Here is a 20,399-nt window from a genome sequence, read left to right as displayed (position 1 = left end):
TGGGCGGGCTGCTTGCTACCTGTGACTTCCTGTCTGTTGCCTAGATTTTCAAACTGTGCCCCGAGATGTGCTGCAAGTGGAGTGGAAAACTGCTGCAGAGGGGCTGTCTTCTGATTAGAGGACGACTGTATTTTTGTCTCTTCTGCATATTAGCCTAACACGTAAGATTTTGTTTGGGGGAAAATTGAAGAGTTCCACCGCTGAAGCAATAGGAACATGATTATAAAAATAACCAAACATTTACAAATCGTGGGTCTGCAGGAGCTCTGTGTAAAGCCAACCTACTTTTCAGTTTCGTTCCTCAGGAGGACTAAGACTACTTTTTAGCTTTTGAATTTAGATTCAGTGGTGAGTTTTTTTGTCCTCTTCCCTTTCCTTCTTTTTTGTGGAGTGACTTTCATTTTCCTGAACAACTTAAGCTGTGGGTGGCGGCGGTGGTGTGAGGCCACCAGGTTCTGTTATGGATTCACCAATTCTGGAAGTGGGCAGAGTTCCTACAGGAACCCTAACCATTTTTCTGTTCTTTCCTCATGTCCCATATTGACGCTGCCACTCCATCCTTCTTTCCTTTGTTCTCTTTCCTTTCTCATCCTCTTTTCTACTGAGTTCTCAGAGCCTGGCCACAGAGAGCAGTGGGGACAGGGGTCAGGGTCATTTTGAGTGTAGACATGCCAGTTTGTTTTTTTTCCCTTCTCAAACTCTGCCAGAACCAAAGCCAGGTCTTTGGGTCCCACAATCTTTAGGACTTTGTGTGACTCTATTTACAGCCGCCTGCTCACTTGTCCCTGCCAAGAGGGGACATTGTGCCTGGGGTTCCCAGGTCATCAGAGACCAGGTTTCCCCTATTCAATCTCTTTTGCCCCGGACTTACTTTATACACAAATATAAGACCATAGGAATGAAAATTTTCTGTATTTCAGTGTTGTATGTCTTTCATCTAGTTGTTAGTTGTAAGATATCCTTTTTAGTACTAAGTGCACACCTTTAGCAAAGCATACAGAATTAAATTACCTCTGCTGACTTAGGTGGCTGTTACCAAGGATAAAATATGGGTGTGGACAAAATGGTTTTGCTTCATCCCATTACCTGGTACTATATGCTAAAGCTTATATCTCTGCAATACTGAGTTCTTACTGCCCTTGTTTTACATAACTGTTATGTCTACTGTCAGAAAAGAAGAAGCACATTGTGAATAAATGTCACGATTTTTCTCTGATTCACTTACGAAGAAAAAGTCTTGATGTAAAAAAAGTTAATAAAAAGCCTTTAAATGCTTTCAATGATTCCTATATTCAGAATATAATTGAAGTGTAAATGCTTTTATTTAAACATATAATGTTATAGAAATCTGAATCCATCAATATATATCATAATTTTTAATACAAAGTCTTTTGGATTAGGAAATATTTTAAGAATTAAAATAATAGGGAGAATTATTTGGAAGGGGAGATTGAAGGAAAAACCTGGATTTATCTGATGGTAACTGTTAGGATTTATCTATATAACAAATGCTAGTTAACTATATTTTTCTTTTCATGTTTTTGCTACATTTTTGATGTTTAATAATTCTCTTTTTAAGCTTTTAAGTAACCCAAAATTATTCAGCTCAACATCACCCAATCAGGTGACTCTTCCTTCATCTCTTGAGCTTCTCAGCACAGAAAAAAATTCAGTTTCAGATACTGTCTAGATTCTACCAAAAAGTTAAACCACCTCTTAGCAACGCAGGCTGCACAGAGACAGCATTTGGGGCTCAGGAGGGATCTTAGAATCTGGAATCCCGTGCTTTGTTGTAGACATGGGGAACTCAAGCAGCGGTGTGCTTGTACGTGGTTAGCAGCCAGCTCCCTGGGGGAACAGTCCTGCTTGGTAGTGTTTGCTGATTTCTGTGGTATTAATGCTGCCACCATGGCTGATTTCAGGCTAACAACATAATGTCCCTGAATATAGTATTGGGAAGAGATGTGCAGTAGCACACCATTATCTAGAATTCCCACCATTCGTATAACGTAGACGTAAATAACCTCAAGGGCACATAGATAATACGAAGATATAGTCAAATAACTTGGAAGTGTTTTTAGTATTTGTTACCTTTTAAAAATATATTTTATTTAATGGTAAGTTTATATAATTTAATTTTTAGTAATGGGTGCATTTAACAACCATCTTGCAGAATTCCTTAATATTTAACAATCGAGTCTGTGAGCCACTTGGAGCCAGTTTCAGAACACTACTGAACTTGAGCTCTATGGAGACTTGGGATGGATCCAGGACTAGTAACAAGGTCTCTTCGCTTCATGCCAGATAACAAATCCAGGGAAAGATAATTCACAGCATAATTACAGGATGATGGTTCCTGACCTTCAGCTATGATCCATAAAAGGGGCTTCTAATGGATTTTAGATGATATTCTGAAAACACTAGATCAGGGTTATATTAGTGGTCCAGAAGTTTAAGGAAATTTTGTTGAGTGTCACAAAGAAGGATATTGAAAGGAAAGAAAGAATATTACATCCAAATCTTGATCAAAATCCATTGTGCATTGCAAACCAGAACTCTTAAAAAAGATCTAATGGGGTGGAGAAAATTCAGATGAGGACTGGGAGGGGACTGGTACTGTGTGAAACAACAAGCGTGTTAGAATAACAGGCCAGACAAAAAAAGATGAGGCTGTGTACCCTGAAGTGCTAAGGTGGCATAAAATACCCCATAAAATCGGAAAGGGGCTGGTGGTGACCTCAGTCCTGGTCTCTAGGGGCCGTCATGGAAGGGGTAAGACATGAATTTTGATAATTGAAAGGAAAGGGCAATTACATAACTGTTTGTGGTTAGAGATGAATGAGAGCTTCTCTTTGAAAAGGTTTTAAAATATACTTTTATGAATGCCTGATCTGTAATGGAGTATAACCTTTTTGAGGGCAGGGACCTCTTCCTTCTTCCTGACCATGCCTAGCTCCAGTGTTATCAGTTTGGTAGTGTGCAGTATAACCTTGGGGAGTTTTAAGCTGGGAAAGGATCGGATCTAATATTCACAGCAGATCCCTCTGGCTACTGGGAGAAAAGAGGCTGTAGGGAGGCTTCCCCAGGCCATCCAGGTGAGCTGTGATGGTTGTTGAAACTAGGATGGTGTGGTTGAAAATGAGAAGAGGTAGGTTCCAAATAGATTTTGGATGCAGGACTGCTAGGAATTGCCCATGGGTTGGGTGAAGGTGGGATGGCAGCTCAGGGAACATCCTCCATTGTCTCTTAATCAATTCTAAGGTTAATTGTCAGCGCTACTCAGGGGAAATATTTTGCATGAAGTTTAGCTAGCTGTGCAGGATGTTAGTGAAGTAGAATACAGTTTTTATTTAAAAAAATTTTAAGCAATCCAGTGGCTTTTATTGTATTCAGAGTTGGGCATCCATCACCACTAACTCATTCTAGAAAATTTTATTACCCCACCGCCATCAGCTCTCAACCTTTCCTGTGCCCCAGCCTCCGCAATCACTAATCTATTTTCTGTCTGTGTGGATTCTGGACATTTTATATAAATGAATCATACAACACAAGGTCCTTTTTGACTGGCTGTTTTTCATTTAGCATATATTTTCAAGATTTATCCATGTTATAGCGTATATCAGTACTTTATTTCTTTTTATTGCTGAATAACATTCTATTATATGGACATAGGACATTTTACTTACCCCATTTATCATTAATGGGCATTTGGGTTGTTTCCACTTTTTGGCTATTGTAAGTAATGCATCTATAAACATTTGTGTATAAGTTTTTGTGTGGACACATTTTCATTTATCTTGGGTATATGCTTAGGAATTTTGGGGTGACATAGTGACTCTATTTAACTGTTTGAGGACCTGCCAAACAATTTTCCAAAGTGGCGACACCATTTTACATTCATTCCCACCAGAATGTTTTTAAAGACAGCTCGAAATACCTTATAGCATTAAACAAATAGCAAATGTAGTGCTAGGCATATGTCCAGGATCAGTTGGGTTGGGGAGAGAGCAGAGAATCTGACTCCACCCCCGGGTCAGGTGGTGCCAAGCTGGAAATCACAGATTTGCTCACATGTGGATTCTCTGGCACAGAGACACACAGGCATGTCCCTGTTCAGGGTCACATTTGCATCAGATTAAGTAATGGAGCCCACTGCTGGCATTCCATGGAAGCGCGCTTGACCACATGCCGTTGTGTGATGAGTTGAGGATATTGGATATCTGGGTGTATATTTGTTAGGAGGAAAACACACCACTTGGGTAAATCCCAGGCATTGCAGTAGCTCATTCCACGCCTGTAAATTGTTCACCTTACACTTTTCCCTCTGCTTGCTAAGAGGGAGAGTTGTTCATTCTGACTGCTACGCCTGGGCTTATAAACTAGATTTGTTCCTTGCTATCTTGTGTCATTGTCAACACTGCAAACTCCAGGCCAGGGACAAAACCTACCTTGATCCAGGGGAAAAGTGCTGGAGCCAGGAAACTAGGATCTTTCTCTTGTGATAACTGTACCATTTGAATTTTCTCAGATGAAGCTGCATTTATTGATAAACTTTTAAATTCATTTTGTAGAAGTTGCTATTCTCTCAAGTTCTTAATATATCACATCTGGGTTTGTCTTACAGGTAACAATTGCTTGTGATGCAGTTCTTAACTCAAAATCCCCATACAGAAAGCAGGACCCAGACACATGGGAAAATGAATTGCCAGTATCCAAGTATGCCAACAACCTCACCCAGCTGGACAACGGAGTCAGGATTCCTCCAAGGTGAGTGTCAGATAGAGAAATGGAAAGTTATCCCCTAAAACTGGCCAAAGGAATACTTACTTTTCTACTTCTTCTCAGAATTAGCAGTTACATATTTTCTTGTCAGATGCCTTAAAAAAAAACCAAAAAAAAGCGCAAAAATTCTCTCTAAAATTTGCTGTACCTTTGTAGTAGATCCCGAGTATGCCAGCCCCTCGCCCTTGAGCCCTTCCCCCCCCAGGACTCCCAGTTGTAAGCATCTGCAGCTCTTTGCTTGAGGGTTTTCTCTGCCTGCTGAAGCCAGGTAGGCCTGTGCGTGGGACAGACAGAAATCCCATAGAGTTAATGCTCCCTCCTGCCCTCCTGGGATGGCCCTCAACCAGTGACTGCCACGTGGCTGGGTCAATACGCTAGGTCCCTGCCCCTCAGGTAGGGTGTTGGGGGTAGGAGTTCCCCAGTTGGACTGAGCCCCAATTACCTATGTTGTCTTCCTGCCCTCTCCAGTCGCTCTTCCCTATGGTGCTTCCTGAGATCGCCTCCCACACAAGCCATTTACATTCAGATCTTTGTCTCAGACTCTGCCTCTCGGGGAACCCCTCTTGCAGCAGTCTTTGGTTATCCCATTTGGGTCTGGAATGCTCTCTGGCTGCATTAGCATCTGCTGCTAGGTGCCGGTGTGTTTCCTGAGGCCAGTGCTGGATGGAAGGCGCACGTGGACCAGCACTGCGGCCAGTGTGGCTGAGGCCTGACTGCTGCATCCCCACCTGTGTGGTCTGGGTGAAGGCGCGGCCCCTCACCTCTCCCGTTGACAGCGGGTGTGGTAATACCCGTGCTGAAGGGTGTTTGTCAGAATTAAATGATAAAACTTTGGTAACCTTAACCTTCAGTTAAGTTGATTTCCTTTCTACTTAATTTAGATTTGCCATGTAGTAGGTTTTGTTTAAACTAGTTTTCCTAGGTATGGTTAACGCTTTTGAACCTGAGCTGTTTACATGTATCATGTTTTGCATGTATTTAGCTCTATTCCACTGTCCCTCACACTGGACTTTCAAGGAAATGACCTCCCCTCCCGCCCTCAGGTTCTGCATCAGTTTTCTGAAGTAAAAGAGCCATTGTGGAGGAGCTGGGAGGAGCTGGTCTCTGTCTGGGTGGCAGGCAGGGTCCTGAGTGTCCTGCAGCGCTGGGAGGGGTCTCTGGGATTCCATGGACTGTTTCCTGTGGCCCCAGCTCGAGTCACTCTGTTTTCTTGGATGTTAATGTTCTGATTTCACGTTGTGTTACAGCTATACTAATTGCTCTCCAATGACTTTCCAGTGGTTGGAAGTGTGCCAGGTGTGACCTGCGGGAAAACCTCTGGTTGAATCTGACTGATGGCTCCGTGCTGTGTGGGAAGTGGTTCTTTGACAACTCTGGGGGAAATGGGCACGCCCTGGAGCATTACAGAGACATGGGCTACCCTCTAGCCGTGAAACTGGGAACCATCACTCCTGATGGGGCAGGTGAGTGTGCCCGTACTGACTCTGGGAACTTCAGTGTCTCCCTCCTAGATTTAACCAGTGGGTTGGAGGGTATAGTTCTGGACTCAGAAAGCTCAGGCTTGAATCCTGATTCTGCCTCTTATTAGCTGTTAGGTCTTGGGCGGGTTTTCTAATCCTTCTAAGTATCAGGTTCCCAATCCTGAGGATAATCATGGTACCTCCCTCATAGATTTGTTGAGGTGCATAAGCTTTCAGCTCCATTCACATAGTAAGGTCTTAATAAAAGTTAGCTGCTATTACTAGCCTTCTGTATGTCTCTTGGCTAAAAGGGCAGAAGCAAGAACCAGGACTTGTGCAGCGAATGTGCACAATCAAATCCACCATTAGAATCGTAGGGGGAAGCCCTGTAATTTATTGTGGGTATTAGTATCCTTTTAGGAAACAATGGATGCATTATGGAGAAGATGGGTTTAAAGGATACTGTGTGTTCCGAGTCCCTGCCGTCAGCTGGCAGGATGGTGTTCAGTGCAACAAGGGGTTAGAACTGGTTCCTATTTGTACTGTCAGCTTCAGAATTTTTTTTCCCCCTTTATGCTCTCACACTGCATGCTCTAAAATGTTAGCTTTTGGCCATGTTTATTCAGTTAATTCCTTCTACCATTTTGTGAGGAAAAAGGGAAATGGTACCACAGACAGTAATGAGGAATTTCAATATTGAGCAGTGGTCCTAAGAACTCATCATCTTAACATCACTGAAAACATTTATTAAGCCCAGATCTGGATCAATACCTAGGTTTGTCTTCTCCATCTTTCCAGGCTGTCGGCTCTATTTCTTCTTTACTTTAAGGTAAGATGATTTTTTAGGAGAAATATAAAGACATATAAAGACATTTGACTTTTCTTCTCTGTTATCTTTTTATACAGAATTAACCTGCTTCTGAGTTCATTGGCTAGGATGTTTTCACAAAATAGGGTACACTTGTCAACCATGCCTTTTCCATCGAACTCCTTTCTCATTTATTTTATAATTGAGGGCTGGAAGTTAGCTCGTATCAATATTCTTTTGATTCACATTTAGGGTAATTTTCCTGCTTTCAAAGTTAGTGGACTTATTTTAACTTATTAGAGGTAAGTAGCTGCAAGAGCCCGAGGTGCTGGTGCCAGACAGCTTCCTCCCACAAAAACAAATACACCTCTTCACAAGCCAGGTCGAATCCTAAAACTTCCAGGATCTGAAGAGGAAATTCAGGATGCGTGGTTGGATTCAGGTTACAGCAAGGTACTTGCAGGTCATTTCCATTTTGGCTGACTGCTGTGCAAGGCAACCATCATTGTCCTGTTAGAGGACCACAGAAAGAAGTGTTTGTAATGTACGAATTCTATTGGATAAAATTATAAGGGGAGAATAATACAAATGTTTCTACCTTCTCTGCTGTCTTATGTATTGCTTTGGTAAGACCAGTTATTAGAAGTCCAGCTCTTAGAACAACCTATCCAAGACTGCACCTATTTGTGTATATAGCTTAGTTATAGAATTTTAGTTGTTTGAAGAGCAGGTTATGTCTTACTTATCTCTGGGTTCCATACAAAATCTTACATAGTAGGCAGATATACTTTGTTTAAATGAACCATCTGGTATGTATTTAAACAATTAGATTATTTAAATGTATGCTAATAATAAAGGCCAAGGTCAATTCTGTTTTCTATGCATCTTTAATTTTCCAGAAGCCTTTTTTCTAGTGTGAAACTTATTTTTAAACTACAATTTAGAGTACATCTGAAGTTTATTTCCTTTCAGCTTGAAGAAGGGAAGTGTTATATTTGTCCCTTGATTATACAAGGAGCAGATGTTCAGTATAACATATTTGGAAAACAGAGAGAAAAGTTTAGAGAAGTAAAAAAAATTACTAGTAATACCACCTGCCAGACAAATCACTTCTAACAATTTGGGTATTTTCTTTTTTAAGGCCTCGATCAGTTCTTATATAATCACACACATACATACCCCATATTTTTACAAAAATTGAATTGCACTGTATAAAGTTTTATACCTTAGTTTTTCTATTTAACTTTAAATTATGTTTTCCATATCATTAAATGTTCTTCAGTATCCCATGATAGTTCCATAAATCATTTTACTATTCCCTTGTGAATTGTTTAATTTTTTTGCTCTTCTGATGAACATCCTTGTACGTATGCAAATCTTTGGGTATTTGCTTAATGATTATTTTAGGATAAATTCCTATGAATAAAGGACTGAACCTTTAAAATTTTTAACTGCTGAGTTTCTTTTTAAACTAGTTGTGGTAACTTCTATTTCCACTAGCAGTGTATATGAGAATATCCAATTCACCAAATCTTTGACAACTTTGGATATCCAAAAATTTAAAAAAACCTTTGCTAATCTGGTATCTTGTTTTAATTTGCCTTATTAGTGAGGCTGAACATTTTTCCTAGTACCTATTCTCGTCCATTCTTTTTGTGATTTTCTTAGCCTGATTTTCTAGTAGGTTTCTTTGTAGGTGTTTTTCTTATTGGTTTTAAAAAAACTTTACTTATTAAAAATATTAACTCATTATCTGCCATAATTAAGGGTTTCTTTTTTTTTGAGGAAGGAGAACTTTTAAGTTTTTCTTTATCACGTAATTGACATGTAATTATCATGTAACTGACATTTATTTGAATAAACCTAAAAATTCTTGGATTCATTTAGCTGAAATAATATTCACTTTTTGAAAAAAGATCAGGATTTGATTCCTGCTTATCTTGTGCAGAGTTGGTTTTTAACACAAACGATTATTTTCAGTCTAATTACCATTTCATAAAAGTTTATGGGATATATCAATTCTGTTTTAGTTTTTTATATCTGTGCTTACTAGATTGCCAACTGTGACTTATTTATTTAAAAGCCAGAGAAGTTAATGAAAACATGCTTGAAGTTTTCTTAAATATCTTATTATGGACCTTGCGTACTCTGAGGCCCAGGAGGGCAGGGAGCCCTTTGTCTGGGGGTGGGGTGGCCCCCTCCTCTGAAGGTACTACTGCTGAGGGTTTCCTCTTCCATACTTGCTGGGCTAATTGAGGCTGATTGAACTCACAAGAGTCAAAGTCTCACACACAGGGCATTTATTTTTATTTTTTAGTTTATAAGGAGAACCACAACTGCCTGTAAATGGGATGGTTATGGCTGCTTGACCCAGGACATTCCTTCCCTGTGGGAAGCTGAATTATATTTAGAATATTGCTTAGTAAACATGGAACCCAAGCAGGTTATGGACAATATTTAATGGTAGTGTGATCCAATCATCCTGGTTTCCTTCTCCCCTATAAGGATATACCTGTTCAGCGAGAAACTCCTACTCATCTTGAGGTCTCAACTTAGAATTAGTTCTTCCAAGAAGTCCTGGTGCCCCAGGCTCGGCCCTTGTGGTGGCATGGGCAATAAAAATGGGCCACATATCAAATTCCATTCTGGGTCCCATGGGTACAACAACAAACAAACCAAGAACAGATCACAGTACAAACAAACAAAAAGCTTTTCTCTGTGGGAGGAGTTATTGATTTGGCAAAGCTAGGATGAGGTTCTTGGTGGGAAGGGCATGAGAAAGGGATAGAGGAAAGAGCGGGTGTTTTTTCCTTCCATGGTGGAAACTAGTTTACCTAAGAACATGCTTCAGTGCCTTGGGCAATTGCAGGAGACTCTTCCAGAGATGCCCAAGGCAGCTGTGGAATTGCCCGTCTCACTGGCCCCTGCACCAGCTCAATAGCATCTCAAGGTGGTCTTTCTTCTTTGATTGTCTTCATTCTATGACCTGAACATAAGCCCCTGTAAGTTTCTTATAGACTGAGGCTTTGGAATCAAGCCGCTGACGATTTCATTTTAGTTTTGACCTAGCTTGTGCCCCTCCTGTGTGCCTCTGTAGCACCTCATACTGCTCCATCAAAGCACTTTTCACAAGATCCTGTAACTGTGTTTAATGGTGGTTGCCTTGGACAGCAGGGGCTAAGCACCAACCTTGTTGCACACTGCTGTACCTCTAGCTGCTAGCATGGCCCCTCACACATAGTAGGTGCTCAGTAAATATTTGTGGAGTAAATAGATGGAGGAAGATGTAACAATAAAAGTTGCTCCTCTGTACCATTTTCTCTCTTTTTTCTATTTTATTGACTTCATTTTACTCTTTCTTGTTTTCTTTTCCTGACTGTAGTCTACATTTTGTCTGGCCTGAGAGTTATACTCTCTAAGGTGATGATGGTACATACTTCTGAACTCATTAATTTTGTTTATTTTTCTAGTAATTACTGGAGCGTTCTCTGGTTTTTCTTCTTTTCCTGTTTGAGGCAGATGGTCTGTAGATACACAAATATAATAAGCTCATGGTGGAGAGATGCAGTTTGGGTGGATGGATCAGCACTTACTCTGAAGAGAACGTTTCCTCGTCCTTTCCTCTCTGACTTATTATTTAGTGTTTGACCAAGAGTTCTAGTTTTCTCTCTACTTGAACTCTGAGAACAGAGTAGCAAAGCTGGCTCCCCTGGTTTTGTTTCTCTTTCTAAATCTAAGAATTTGGTGAAGTACATCTTTACCCCTCTCTCGCTTCTGCTTTCCTTTGTGGGAATCTGAGGTCAGGATTTGGACTTCTGTCACTTTTGGAGGGTGGAGGAAGAGATCCTAAAGTCACATGACTAAACCATATCCAAGAAGATATCTGTTGAGGTCCTTTACATCAAACCAGCATTTCTTCTAAGACCATTTGAAGGAGTAAACTTTAAACTTATGAGGGCAGAGACCCTGTTTGATTTAACAACATATGAGTATTCTCAGTACCTGTATGTATTTGGTGTTCAGTATATTTTTGTTGAATACAATGAATGAATGAGTGAATGAATGAGTCATTTAATCCATGTGGATGAACAAGAATGACCAGTGGTACACTAATACCATACTATCCAATAGAATCATTTTAATCTTTGGGAATTGCTTACAAGAAATTTTTTTCAATCAAAATATAATAAATTTGGAAAAAATTTAAAAAAGCAAAAAACAACAACCACATAAAAGAAATCTTCCCAATTAGAGATAACAGATTATTACCATTTTGATGTAATTTCTTACAGCGTCTCAGTCTTGGTCTCAGTCTAAGCCTCCATCTCTGTTCTCTAACGTTTTCCTTAGTTAATTTTGGAACTCATTGCATGTTCTGTTTTCTAACATGCTTATCACATAAGTGGGTTACTCATACTCTAAAACTTTTATGTTTTTCCTTATGGGCATCTCTTCATATTCTCTATGGTTTAGTTGTCACTTAACTTGAAACAAAACAATGATTTTTCCTTCTAAAATGAGTATAGTTACCTGTGAAACTCAGCTTGGGCTATTCCTGAGAGAATCCCTAACTGTGCTTCTTGACTCCAAGTTTTAAAGTCACATTTAGGGCAAGGGAGGGTCATACTTGTCAGGCAGTGCTTATTTGCTACAGTAGTTTCTGAGCTAAGCCTTGACTTTGCTAAGCTAAAGTTGGAGGTAAAGTAAATTGCCCAATGAAAAAATGTGGAAGCCAGGACTTTCAGCCTGAGTCCACTTCATTTATTTTTTTCTATAATGACATATCATTTATAAATTCTTCATTATGGCCAAGTTGAAGGGTCACCAGTTATTTTTAGATTACTTGGCTGTTACTCACTAAACTGTTTTTGTCATTGGGGTAAGAAATAACTATAGTGTATGACTGAATCATGTTGTATCTTTGAAGCAGATAATGACTGGAGATAGGAAACATTCATTTCTCCATGTGGCATAAATCTAGTGGGCTAAAAACCATAGAGTGCTATGTGCTTTCACTGACTTCAGAACACTAGGCCAATGATACGGTTCTAGCAATTTTATTTTCTAATAGAGCTCTGATAATTAAAGCGTAAAGTCTTAAGTCTTTGCAACTATCTCACTAGTTAGTAGTAACCAAAGTTAAAGTGTCTGAATGTTACCGGAGAGTGAGTCCTTCTCGGCGCGGTGTCCAGGTTCTTGGCATCTCGAGCCAAGAATTGCAGGAGACACAGAAATAAAGTGGTGAAAGAGCAGTTAGTTAGAAGAGGTGGTACACTCCAACGGAATAGGGGGGCCGAGCGGCAGAGAACGAACGGCTCAACCGTCTCCACTAACGAGGCCTTGGTGGTTTGTATCTTTTTCTCTCAAATGGGCTGTTCCTTTCCAGGTGTGGGACCGCCTGATTGACACCTGTGATTGACAAGAGGCTATTACCTCATCTTTTTTCAAACTGTGCAGGTGTGAATAGCCGGTTTGATCTAGTTAGGTATCTTGTACCCATTTGTTTACAGTGGAAAGGGGAAGTTTTGGACAGAGAAGGGAAGTCTTCTGGGCAGGAATGCAGAGACCCGATGCCAATCTCTAACTGCCTGCCTTGTTTTTCCCTTGAGAGAAATGATCCCCATAGAATCTCTGTGGGAATTTGAGGGACAGGAGGTCTGTTCTTCTGTATCTGCTTCCTGCTGGGCAGGGGCGTAGAGTTGTCCCTACCTATTGGGGATTCACAGAACTCTTGCCCTAACTGATCTCAGATTAGAGGAAGGGGTCTTGGGATCCGCCTGCAAGACCATGTTGGCTTCTTTTGTTGGGACTGGCAATCTTGCTGGGGTATCTTCTGCATCCCCAAGGCCCCTGAATGAGGAAAAATGGATTTTAATTAATAAATCCGATAGTTCAATAGAGCCTGTGGCCATTCAACCCCTCATTTAGGTGGCGTCAGGAGCTGGGCCCAGAATGGGTTGGAAAGAACATTAGGCTTCAGTGATTCCAATCAACAAGTATACTGGCCTGGGGGAATGTTAAAACCTATTTGTTCTCTGGGATGGAATTATCCAAGAGTGAGGTCCTGAATGGCTTGAGGGATAGTCACAGGCTTTTAAGTCGTTATCTGAGGCTGGGGTGAGAAACATCCTGTGATTCAGGCTAGGAGCAATCTTTAGTGTAGGACTCAGAAACTGATTAGAAGAGTAATCAAAGCCAGGGCTAAGGAGCTAAGAAAGTAGGGAAAGGGAGACTTAAAATTTCTACAGTGAGGGAGGCTTAAAACTTCTGTAGTGAGGGAGCTCTCCCATATCACAGGGAATGCCATTTTCAACTTCCAGCCAGTATTTGAGTGGTGTATTTTTGTCACTAGTCACAGATGGAAAATATTGTTGATGTATTTGCTTCACATTATTAGTTCAAAGATTTTTGTTGGTGTTTTTGGTAAAGTTTTGGGAAATTTTTCTTAATTGGGGTGGGGATTTTGTCTTTTGTTTTTCCTTTTGAGAGCACTGAAATATAATTTAAAAAAGTATAACAGAAGGCTGCTATGCACAAATTAAAATGGACCCTGAGGAGAAGAGGGATAGAGGAGAAAGCGATACGATGTTTAATCTGTTAATAATAGAACAACTGACTGCCTTTGGTGGCAGTGAGTCCTCATGTATCTGGGTTTGGGACAGAGGATCACCAGAGTCTCTCTATATTATTTTCCCCCCTCCTGGTGATGTTCCAAAGAGCAAGAAACTTTTTGGAAAGTCTATCTATTACTGTCCAAAAGAATGATATCTTTCTATTTATTTTCCTTGTAATAAATTTTACTTTTCAAATTTAGGAGTGAAGAAATTGTGGTTTTTGACTCACCATTCCTTTTAAGAGTGGAGAGATGCTTTACCAAATCTATGGGTCTCCCGAGATCTAAGGAAATAATTTAAGGAAAATAGGCTTGGCCAGGAGTCAGTACACCTGGGTCCTGGGTCACCTGTGGGGTTTGCGGCAAATGATTTCACCTTTCTGAGCCTCTTTTCCTCATCTGCAAATGGGCCTGAAGCTGTCTGTCACTTCCCCCACATTGCACTTGCTGTGAGGACAGATCAGTCAGTATTCGTATCGCTTTTTTTTCCCTCGAAGATCTATATCCTGCCTTTAGTTCAGATAGCTTTTGAAAATTTTAAGCAGTGATTTTCAAACTTTACTGTGCATCTGGGATCTTACTAAACTGCAGATTCTTATTCAGTAGGTCCAAGGTAGGGCCTGGAGTCTGTACACACACACACTTTGAGAAGCCAGGTTTGGTCCAAAGCATCTGTTAGGTGGGATATTAGGTCCTCAGGAGAGAAGCCTCCCACCTTAGGAGAGAGCTTGCCAACACTGGTGTGCCCTTTTGGGTTACTGACAGGCCAAGATGCTAATCCCTCAGGCCCTGGGGCAGGGGGCAGGGCCTAGGACAGCTGGAGCCCCCTGAGTTACCCTGCTGTGCCAAATACATCATTGTCTGAAGTGTGTGCTCCAAGGTGGCACAATCCTCACACATCCCTCACCAGCTCTGTAAGGTGGGGACACCAAAGTAGGAAAGAGGGATGAGGGGGCCGGTGGGCGGTGGAAATTGGTGAGCTGGTAGGCCTGAGACTATAGAGGGGTCCACAGGCAGAATTTTGTTTTGTCGTGGACCTGACACCCCAGTTCAGCCATTCAGCTGCCCCCGAGGTTCTGTGTTTCCCCCCATAGGTTCTACCTGCCGTGAGTAGACGGTGTCACCCCTCTTTTCCCTCATCCTTCCCTCCTCCTGAACTTACAGTTATGCCACTGTGGTTTTGGTTAGAAAAATCATGCATTAGGCATTTAGGTTTTTCTAATTTTAAATTATTTTAACTTTAGACACTACTCTTTTATTTTTCAGTTTCAGCAAACCTTTTTTTTTTTTTTATTGCTTCCTGAAATGTCAAAAGAATTGATATGTGGGTACATTTACAAAAATTACCTATTTTTTATGTTTGTTGTTCCTCATCTGTCTTTTCCCAGTTGAATGTAACTAACTCACAAGAGAATTTTGTTTTGTTCATTGATATATCCCAAGCCTGGTGCTCAATAAATACATGTTGAATACTGAATGACTTGGTTACAGATCTCAGTGCTTATTTTCTCTTCACCTTCTAGATGTTTATTCTTTTCAAGAAGAGGAACCTGTTTTGGATCCTCATTTGGCCAAGCACTTGGCGCATTTTGGAATTGACATGCTTCATATGCATGGGGTGAGAACGTCTACTGTGGTCTCTATTCCCACTTTGTTGGGGACGGGGGAGCTGTTTGGTTTATTTAATATACAATTCGTCTAACATGAATTTTTATTTTATAGGCTTTAGGTTTTAATGTTTGTATTTACTTCTTGAATATAATTAATTGATGTTTTCTTTTGCCTACCAGTTTGGTTTTTTTAATGTTATAATAAAAATGGCACCTTGTCAAGTACCATTTTGTTTTAGTTGGCGGTTACTTACAGAATGTCTATCTCCTCTGATGGAGAGTTGCGTGAATCACTCTTTGTTCACTAAAGGGAGAAGGTACAGGAAGATGACCTTTAAAATGATCTGTGACCAACATCACTTTAATTAACTTCAGGAAGGGAAGCAGAGCTCCTGGGGGTGGAAAGACTAAGCCAACATAGTACTGTTGATGGAAAAGCTTTGCTTCATTTAACATTGTGTTTTTAAACTGCTATCATGACTATGTTAATTTGTCCCTACGAGGGGCTATTAAATGTGCATGTCTTGTTTTAGCTCTTTCCTCCCATCCCAGGCCATTTCCCTCTCTTCATGTTCTCCTCTCTGTCTCCTCTTTCTCACTCATGTCACTTGTTAATTTACTTTCTCTGCTCTTCTTTAAGTTTTCCTCCTATTTCGAGGCACTCCCAAGCCCCCAGGGATTTGTTCCACTTTCCTCTCCAACTGCCTTGCCTTTTTGTTTGCTGTGTTGTGTTTTATCTTCTCTGGAAATTATTCTACTTGCTTCTTCTTCTTTTTTTTTATTCCGATTTGTCTTTCTTCTTCTTCCTATCTCCTTTCTTCTTAATCTCTCTTTTATTTTTAAATCTTTTAAATGTGTGGTTTTTTTTTCATTGTGGAAAGAGACATAACATAAAATTTACATTTTAACCATTTTTAAGTGTACAATTCTGTGGCATTAATTACAGTTACATTGTCGTGCAACCATTATTATCTCCATCTCTTTCAATTAGGTTGTTTATTCCTCTGTTTAGTTGAGGGTGGAAAGAGGCAGAAACATCTATTGCTGTTAGAAATAACTAAGTGGGACATGATCTTTGAATAATAATCACAGCTAAAGTTGTTTTTCTTCAATGACTTTGCCCCAGACAGAGAACGGGCTGCGAGACAATGACATCAAGCCACGAGTCAGTGAGTGGGAAGTGATCCAAGAGACGGGGACAAAGCTGAAGCCCATGTATGGCTCGGGGTACACGGGTCTCAAGAACCTGGGCAATAGCTGCTATCTCAGTTCCGTCATGCAGGCCATCTTCAGCATCCCGGAATTCCAGAGAGCGTAAGTTTCCTCAGTGTAGACCTGGGTACACAGCACTGCCCTCCATCCCTTCCAGGTCCAGTCCAGTTCATATGTACTGCGGAAGCCCATCTTCATCCGCTGCAGGACGTTTCACCACATTATCCGTGGTGTGACTTCTTGCCCTAAAGCTGGGTGAGCACCCGTGTCAAGTGTATGGGGATCAGGTGAGATGAGGAGAGCTTTGTGAAATGAAAAACCTCCCCCAGGGATTTGTCATCATAATAATAATGGCTTCCACTTTTAAACACTCTGTGCCAAGAAAATATTAATCATTAATCTTCACAGCAACCTGCCGAATCCCTTCCTATAGATGTGTTAGGAGAGAGTCAATGATCTGTTTAGTCAATGTCCTCCTGGTGAGTGGAGTTTCTTAGAGGACTGAGGCTTTTCATTTTTTTGCCACTCAAAATATGGTTCACGGCCTGCTGCTGGCCCTCACACTGCTGGATACGGCTCAGTAATGACATGTAATGGAAATTGAGAGTGAGCGTGTCATGTAGGGTGGCCCTGGTGGTGGGAACTTCATGGATCTGCCGCCCCACATAGGGTGTGAGAATGGCAACCAAGGATCCAAAAGCACTTGCAGGGGCAGTATCCAAAACCAGATCTCTCATGCCGGTTGTAAAACGCTTGACTTCCAGCCTCTGCATATTAGGGTTGAACATAGCATGTCTCATACCCATCTCATGGAGGATTTGAGTAAGTTCAGTATACGACTGCCATTTACTCAGTGTCTGGAAGCTCACCAGCCTCTCCCATTACTGTGCATACTGCAGCGGTGAGCCACTCCATTAGAGTGTGGTTGCCCTGGTCTTGGGCCAACCTATGGCAATTCTGTAACCTTTCTCGCAGGGATGGATGCCCCCTCACGAAGGCTAGCTTTTCCATTTCTCCTGGGGAGCAAAGTATGCTGTCTGCCCCTCATCCCATAAACGTAGCATCCAAGCTACGTTTGCTAAGACTGGCTCTCCAGGGCGCTGTTGGCACCGCCTCCCCAGCTCTTGCAACTCAGTGGGAGTGTAAGGGGTATAGGTTGTGAACTCAGTCACATCTGGGTTACCGGCAGCGACGCCCCCGGGGCCCAAACGTTGCTTGTGCTTCACCTTTTGCTGCACGATGGGCTGGGCGTGGAGGTGGGGAACTACGTCACTTCCACTTGCGTTGTCTGCCTCTGCCTCAGAGTCTCCACTGTGGGGCTCCTCCTTTAATTGGCGGTCCCGAGCTTCCAATGCCTCCCACCAGGGCTGCTGGTCCCGCATGTGGGCTACTTCATTAAGTGCATCTTCCGTGTTATAATGCAATGTGGTGAGGAACATCCAGCCCACACGGTCAGCTGTACCCTTCACCTCCTCCAGCAACCGCTCAGCTAGAACCTGCAGGGCCCTCTGCGCACTGGCTGGAGAACCATCCACATCCTCCCACCCCTCCTCAAGGGTCCAACTCCTGAGAACAGTGGCCACTGGGTACCACACACTGTGGGGGGGAGGGGCACATGTCCTTCTGCCCAGAGTCAGACACCATTCCTACCTGGCCGGAATCCTGCTTGCTGCACCAGGTGGCTTTGGTGTAAGATGCCCACAATTCTAGGAGCCTATGGCAGCAGCGGCCTACCAGAAAGCAGGCGTCGCCTGCTATGGCCAACAAGGCGGCGTGCCATCCAAAGGCTTGAGAGGACCACCAATTCACCGAGGGGTCACGTTTCTCTCAGGAAGATTGCGTTTTCTACTCCCAGCGCTGCTCCTCACGGGCTTCCCGAGACTGAGTTTTCATACGCACAAACTGCTCCACCGCCCTTCGGAGAGTTTTGGCTGGCACCATACCCTGTTCGCTGCACTATGTGTAACGCAGGGACTCGGCTCCTCCCCGCACAAGAACGCAGGGTATGGTGAGGCCAAAAAGGAACAACAATGGAGCCATGGACAGGGAGTTCATACCACTATATTCTCGATGGCGGCTGGTCAAGACACAAAAGCAAACAACTGCCAATACCCCAGCAAGGGGTCTTCCTGCACCCCAGTCTCGCTGGTGGCTGGGCGAGACACAGGAAGTAGGATCAACACAATCTGCAATATAATCTGCTTGCTAACCGCCCTTGCTAGCCATAATACGCTGCCCGCTAGCTTAGCCACGGCAGTTATATCAGTGACCAGTGGCTAACTGGTTACAGCTGATGGCCAACTAGTCACAGCTGATGGCGATCTACTACCCGAGCCACCACCTTTCCACGGGACATCAAGAGCCTGGAAACTGCTTTCCTGGCTCTGTCCCCACAGAGCATTTAGAAATTTTTGTGGTAATTGGACATTGCCTTGTTTTATAAATTTTAGTTTTAGTTTTCTAATAATCTATTTTTATTCTATTTTTTAAAATGTATCATTTGTATGAGTTGAAATAAACAAAAAAGCTGCAGATAATTTGTGAGGCAGTGATTGAGGGCACTTCCTCACTGGGCACATACAAGGCCGTCTCCCTCCTTCCACACCGAGGGCCATAGTAGCTGCATCTGTGGCCATTTTCTTCCTTGGCTGTGCTAGGACAGTGAGACACAGAGACCCGGACCTGCGGCGGGTGTACTCATGGGCAGCTACTGCCTAAGTTTAGAAAAGAGTCTCTTGTGTTTTCCAGAGTGGTTAGGTTTCTACTTTGGTTCAAGTGTGGAAGAGGATACATGTGCTAAGACAGACAGACAGGCAGACAGCACACTAGGAATATACAGGGCAATATTTTACCCAATGGAGTTGAAATGCTGTGGGGACAGAGTCCCGGAGAGCAGTTTCCAGGCTCTTGGCCTCATGTGGAAAGGTGCTGGCTCGGGTGCTGGCCATCAGCTGTGACTAGTTGGCCATCAGCTGTAACCAGCTAGCCATTGGCCATTGATAATAACTGCCGTGGCTGAGCTAGCAAGCGTGGATTGCAGTTAGCAAGGGGTTGGTTGATTGGCAGAGAAGCAGACGGCGGATTGCGGCTAGCAAGTGGGGTTAGCAAGCATGGATGGCAGATTGCTGAACATGTGGATCCTGCTTCCTGTGTCTTGCCTGGCCACCAGTGAGACTGGGGTGTATGAAGACCCCTCGTTGGGGTACTGACAGATGTTTGCGTTTGTGTCTCAACCAGCCGCCATCAAGAATATAGTGGTATGAACCCCCTATCCATGGCTCCATTGTTGCTCCTGTTTGGCCTCACCATATCCTGCATTCTAGTAGAACTGGCGGATGTTTACTTCCTTTGTCTTGCCCGGCCTCCAGCGAGACTGTGGTGCAGGAAGACCCCTTGTTGGGGTGCAGGCGGATGTTTGCTTCCTGTGTCTCGACCGGCCGCTGTCAAGAATATGTAAGTGCCTTGGCTGTGAGCCACTATTGTCCAGCACGGTACCCTGAGAAACCCTGGCTGTGCCCAGAAAGACTGGCGGTACCCTGAGAAACCCTGGCTGTGCCCAGGAAGTCTGGCTGTGCCCAGAAAGACTGGCGGTACTCTGAGAAACCCTGGCTGTACCCAGAAAGTAGGTGGACATCGAGGGATACCTCCTGGGACATTACTTGAACTGGACTGAAACATTGTCTCATGAGCTGCGTACCTGACACAGGGCCCCTCGCAGAAGACGCTTGTTGTGTAGATTGTGAGGCAAGACCCTGTAGGAGTTGAGTATGGGGACAGAGTCCCAGAGAGCAGTTTCCAGGCTCTTGGCCTCCCATGGAAAGGTGCTGGTAGTAGATGGCCATTAGCTGTAACCAGTTAGCCACTGGCCACTGATATAACTGCTGTGGCTGACCTAGCAAGTATGGATTGCAGTT

General features: G+C 42.7%; 1 protein-coding gene across 1 annotated transcript in view; it reads left to right on the top strand.

Annotated features, from left to right (window-relative positions):
- Positions 1-20,399, top strand: part of USP13 (ubiquitin specific peptidase 13) — a 104,472-nt gene that overhangs the window by 37,234 nt on the left and 46,839 nt on the right. The window contains exons 5-8 of the mRNA XM_033135075.1: positions 4,625-4,767; positions 6,061-6,245; positions 15,187-15,281; positions 16,400-16,587. Coding sequence (XP_032990966.1) covers positions 4,625-4,767; positions 6,061-6,245; positions 15,187-15,281; positions 16,400-16,587 — 611 coding nt within the window. The remainder of the gene's footprint in view (positions 1-4,624; positions 4,768-6,060; positions 6,246-15,186; positions 15,282-16,399; positions 16,588-20,399) is intronic.

The sequence above is a fragment of the Rhinolophus ferrumequinum genome, chromosome 2, assembly GCF_004115265.2.
Source record: "Rhinolophus ferrumequinum isolate MPI-CBG mRhiFer1 chromosome 2, mRhiFer1_v1.p, whole genome shotgun sequence".
Classification (NCBI taxonomy): domain Eukaryota; kingdom Metazoa; phylum Chordata; class Mammalia; order Chiroptera; family Rhinolophidae; genus Rhinolophus; species Rhinolophus ferrumequinum.
This window is presented reverse-complemented; position numbering and strand designations above follow the sequence as displayed.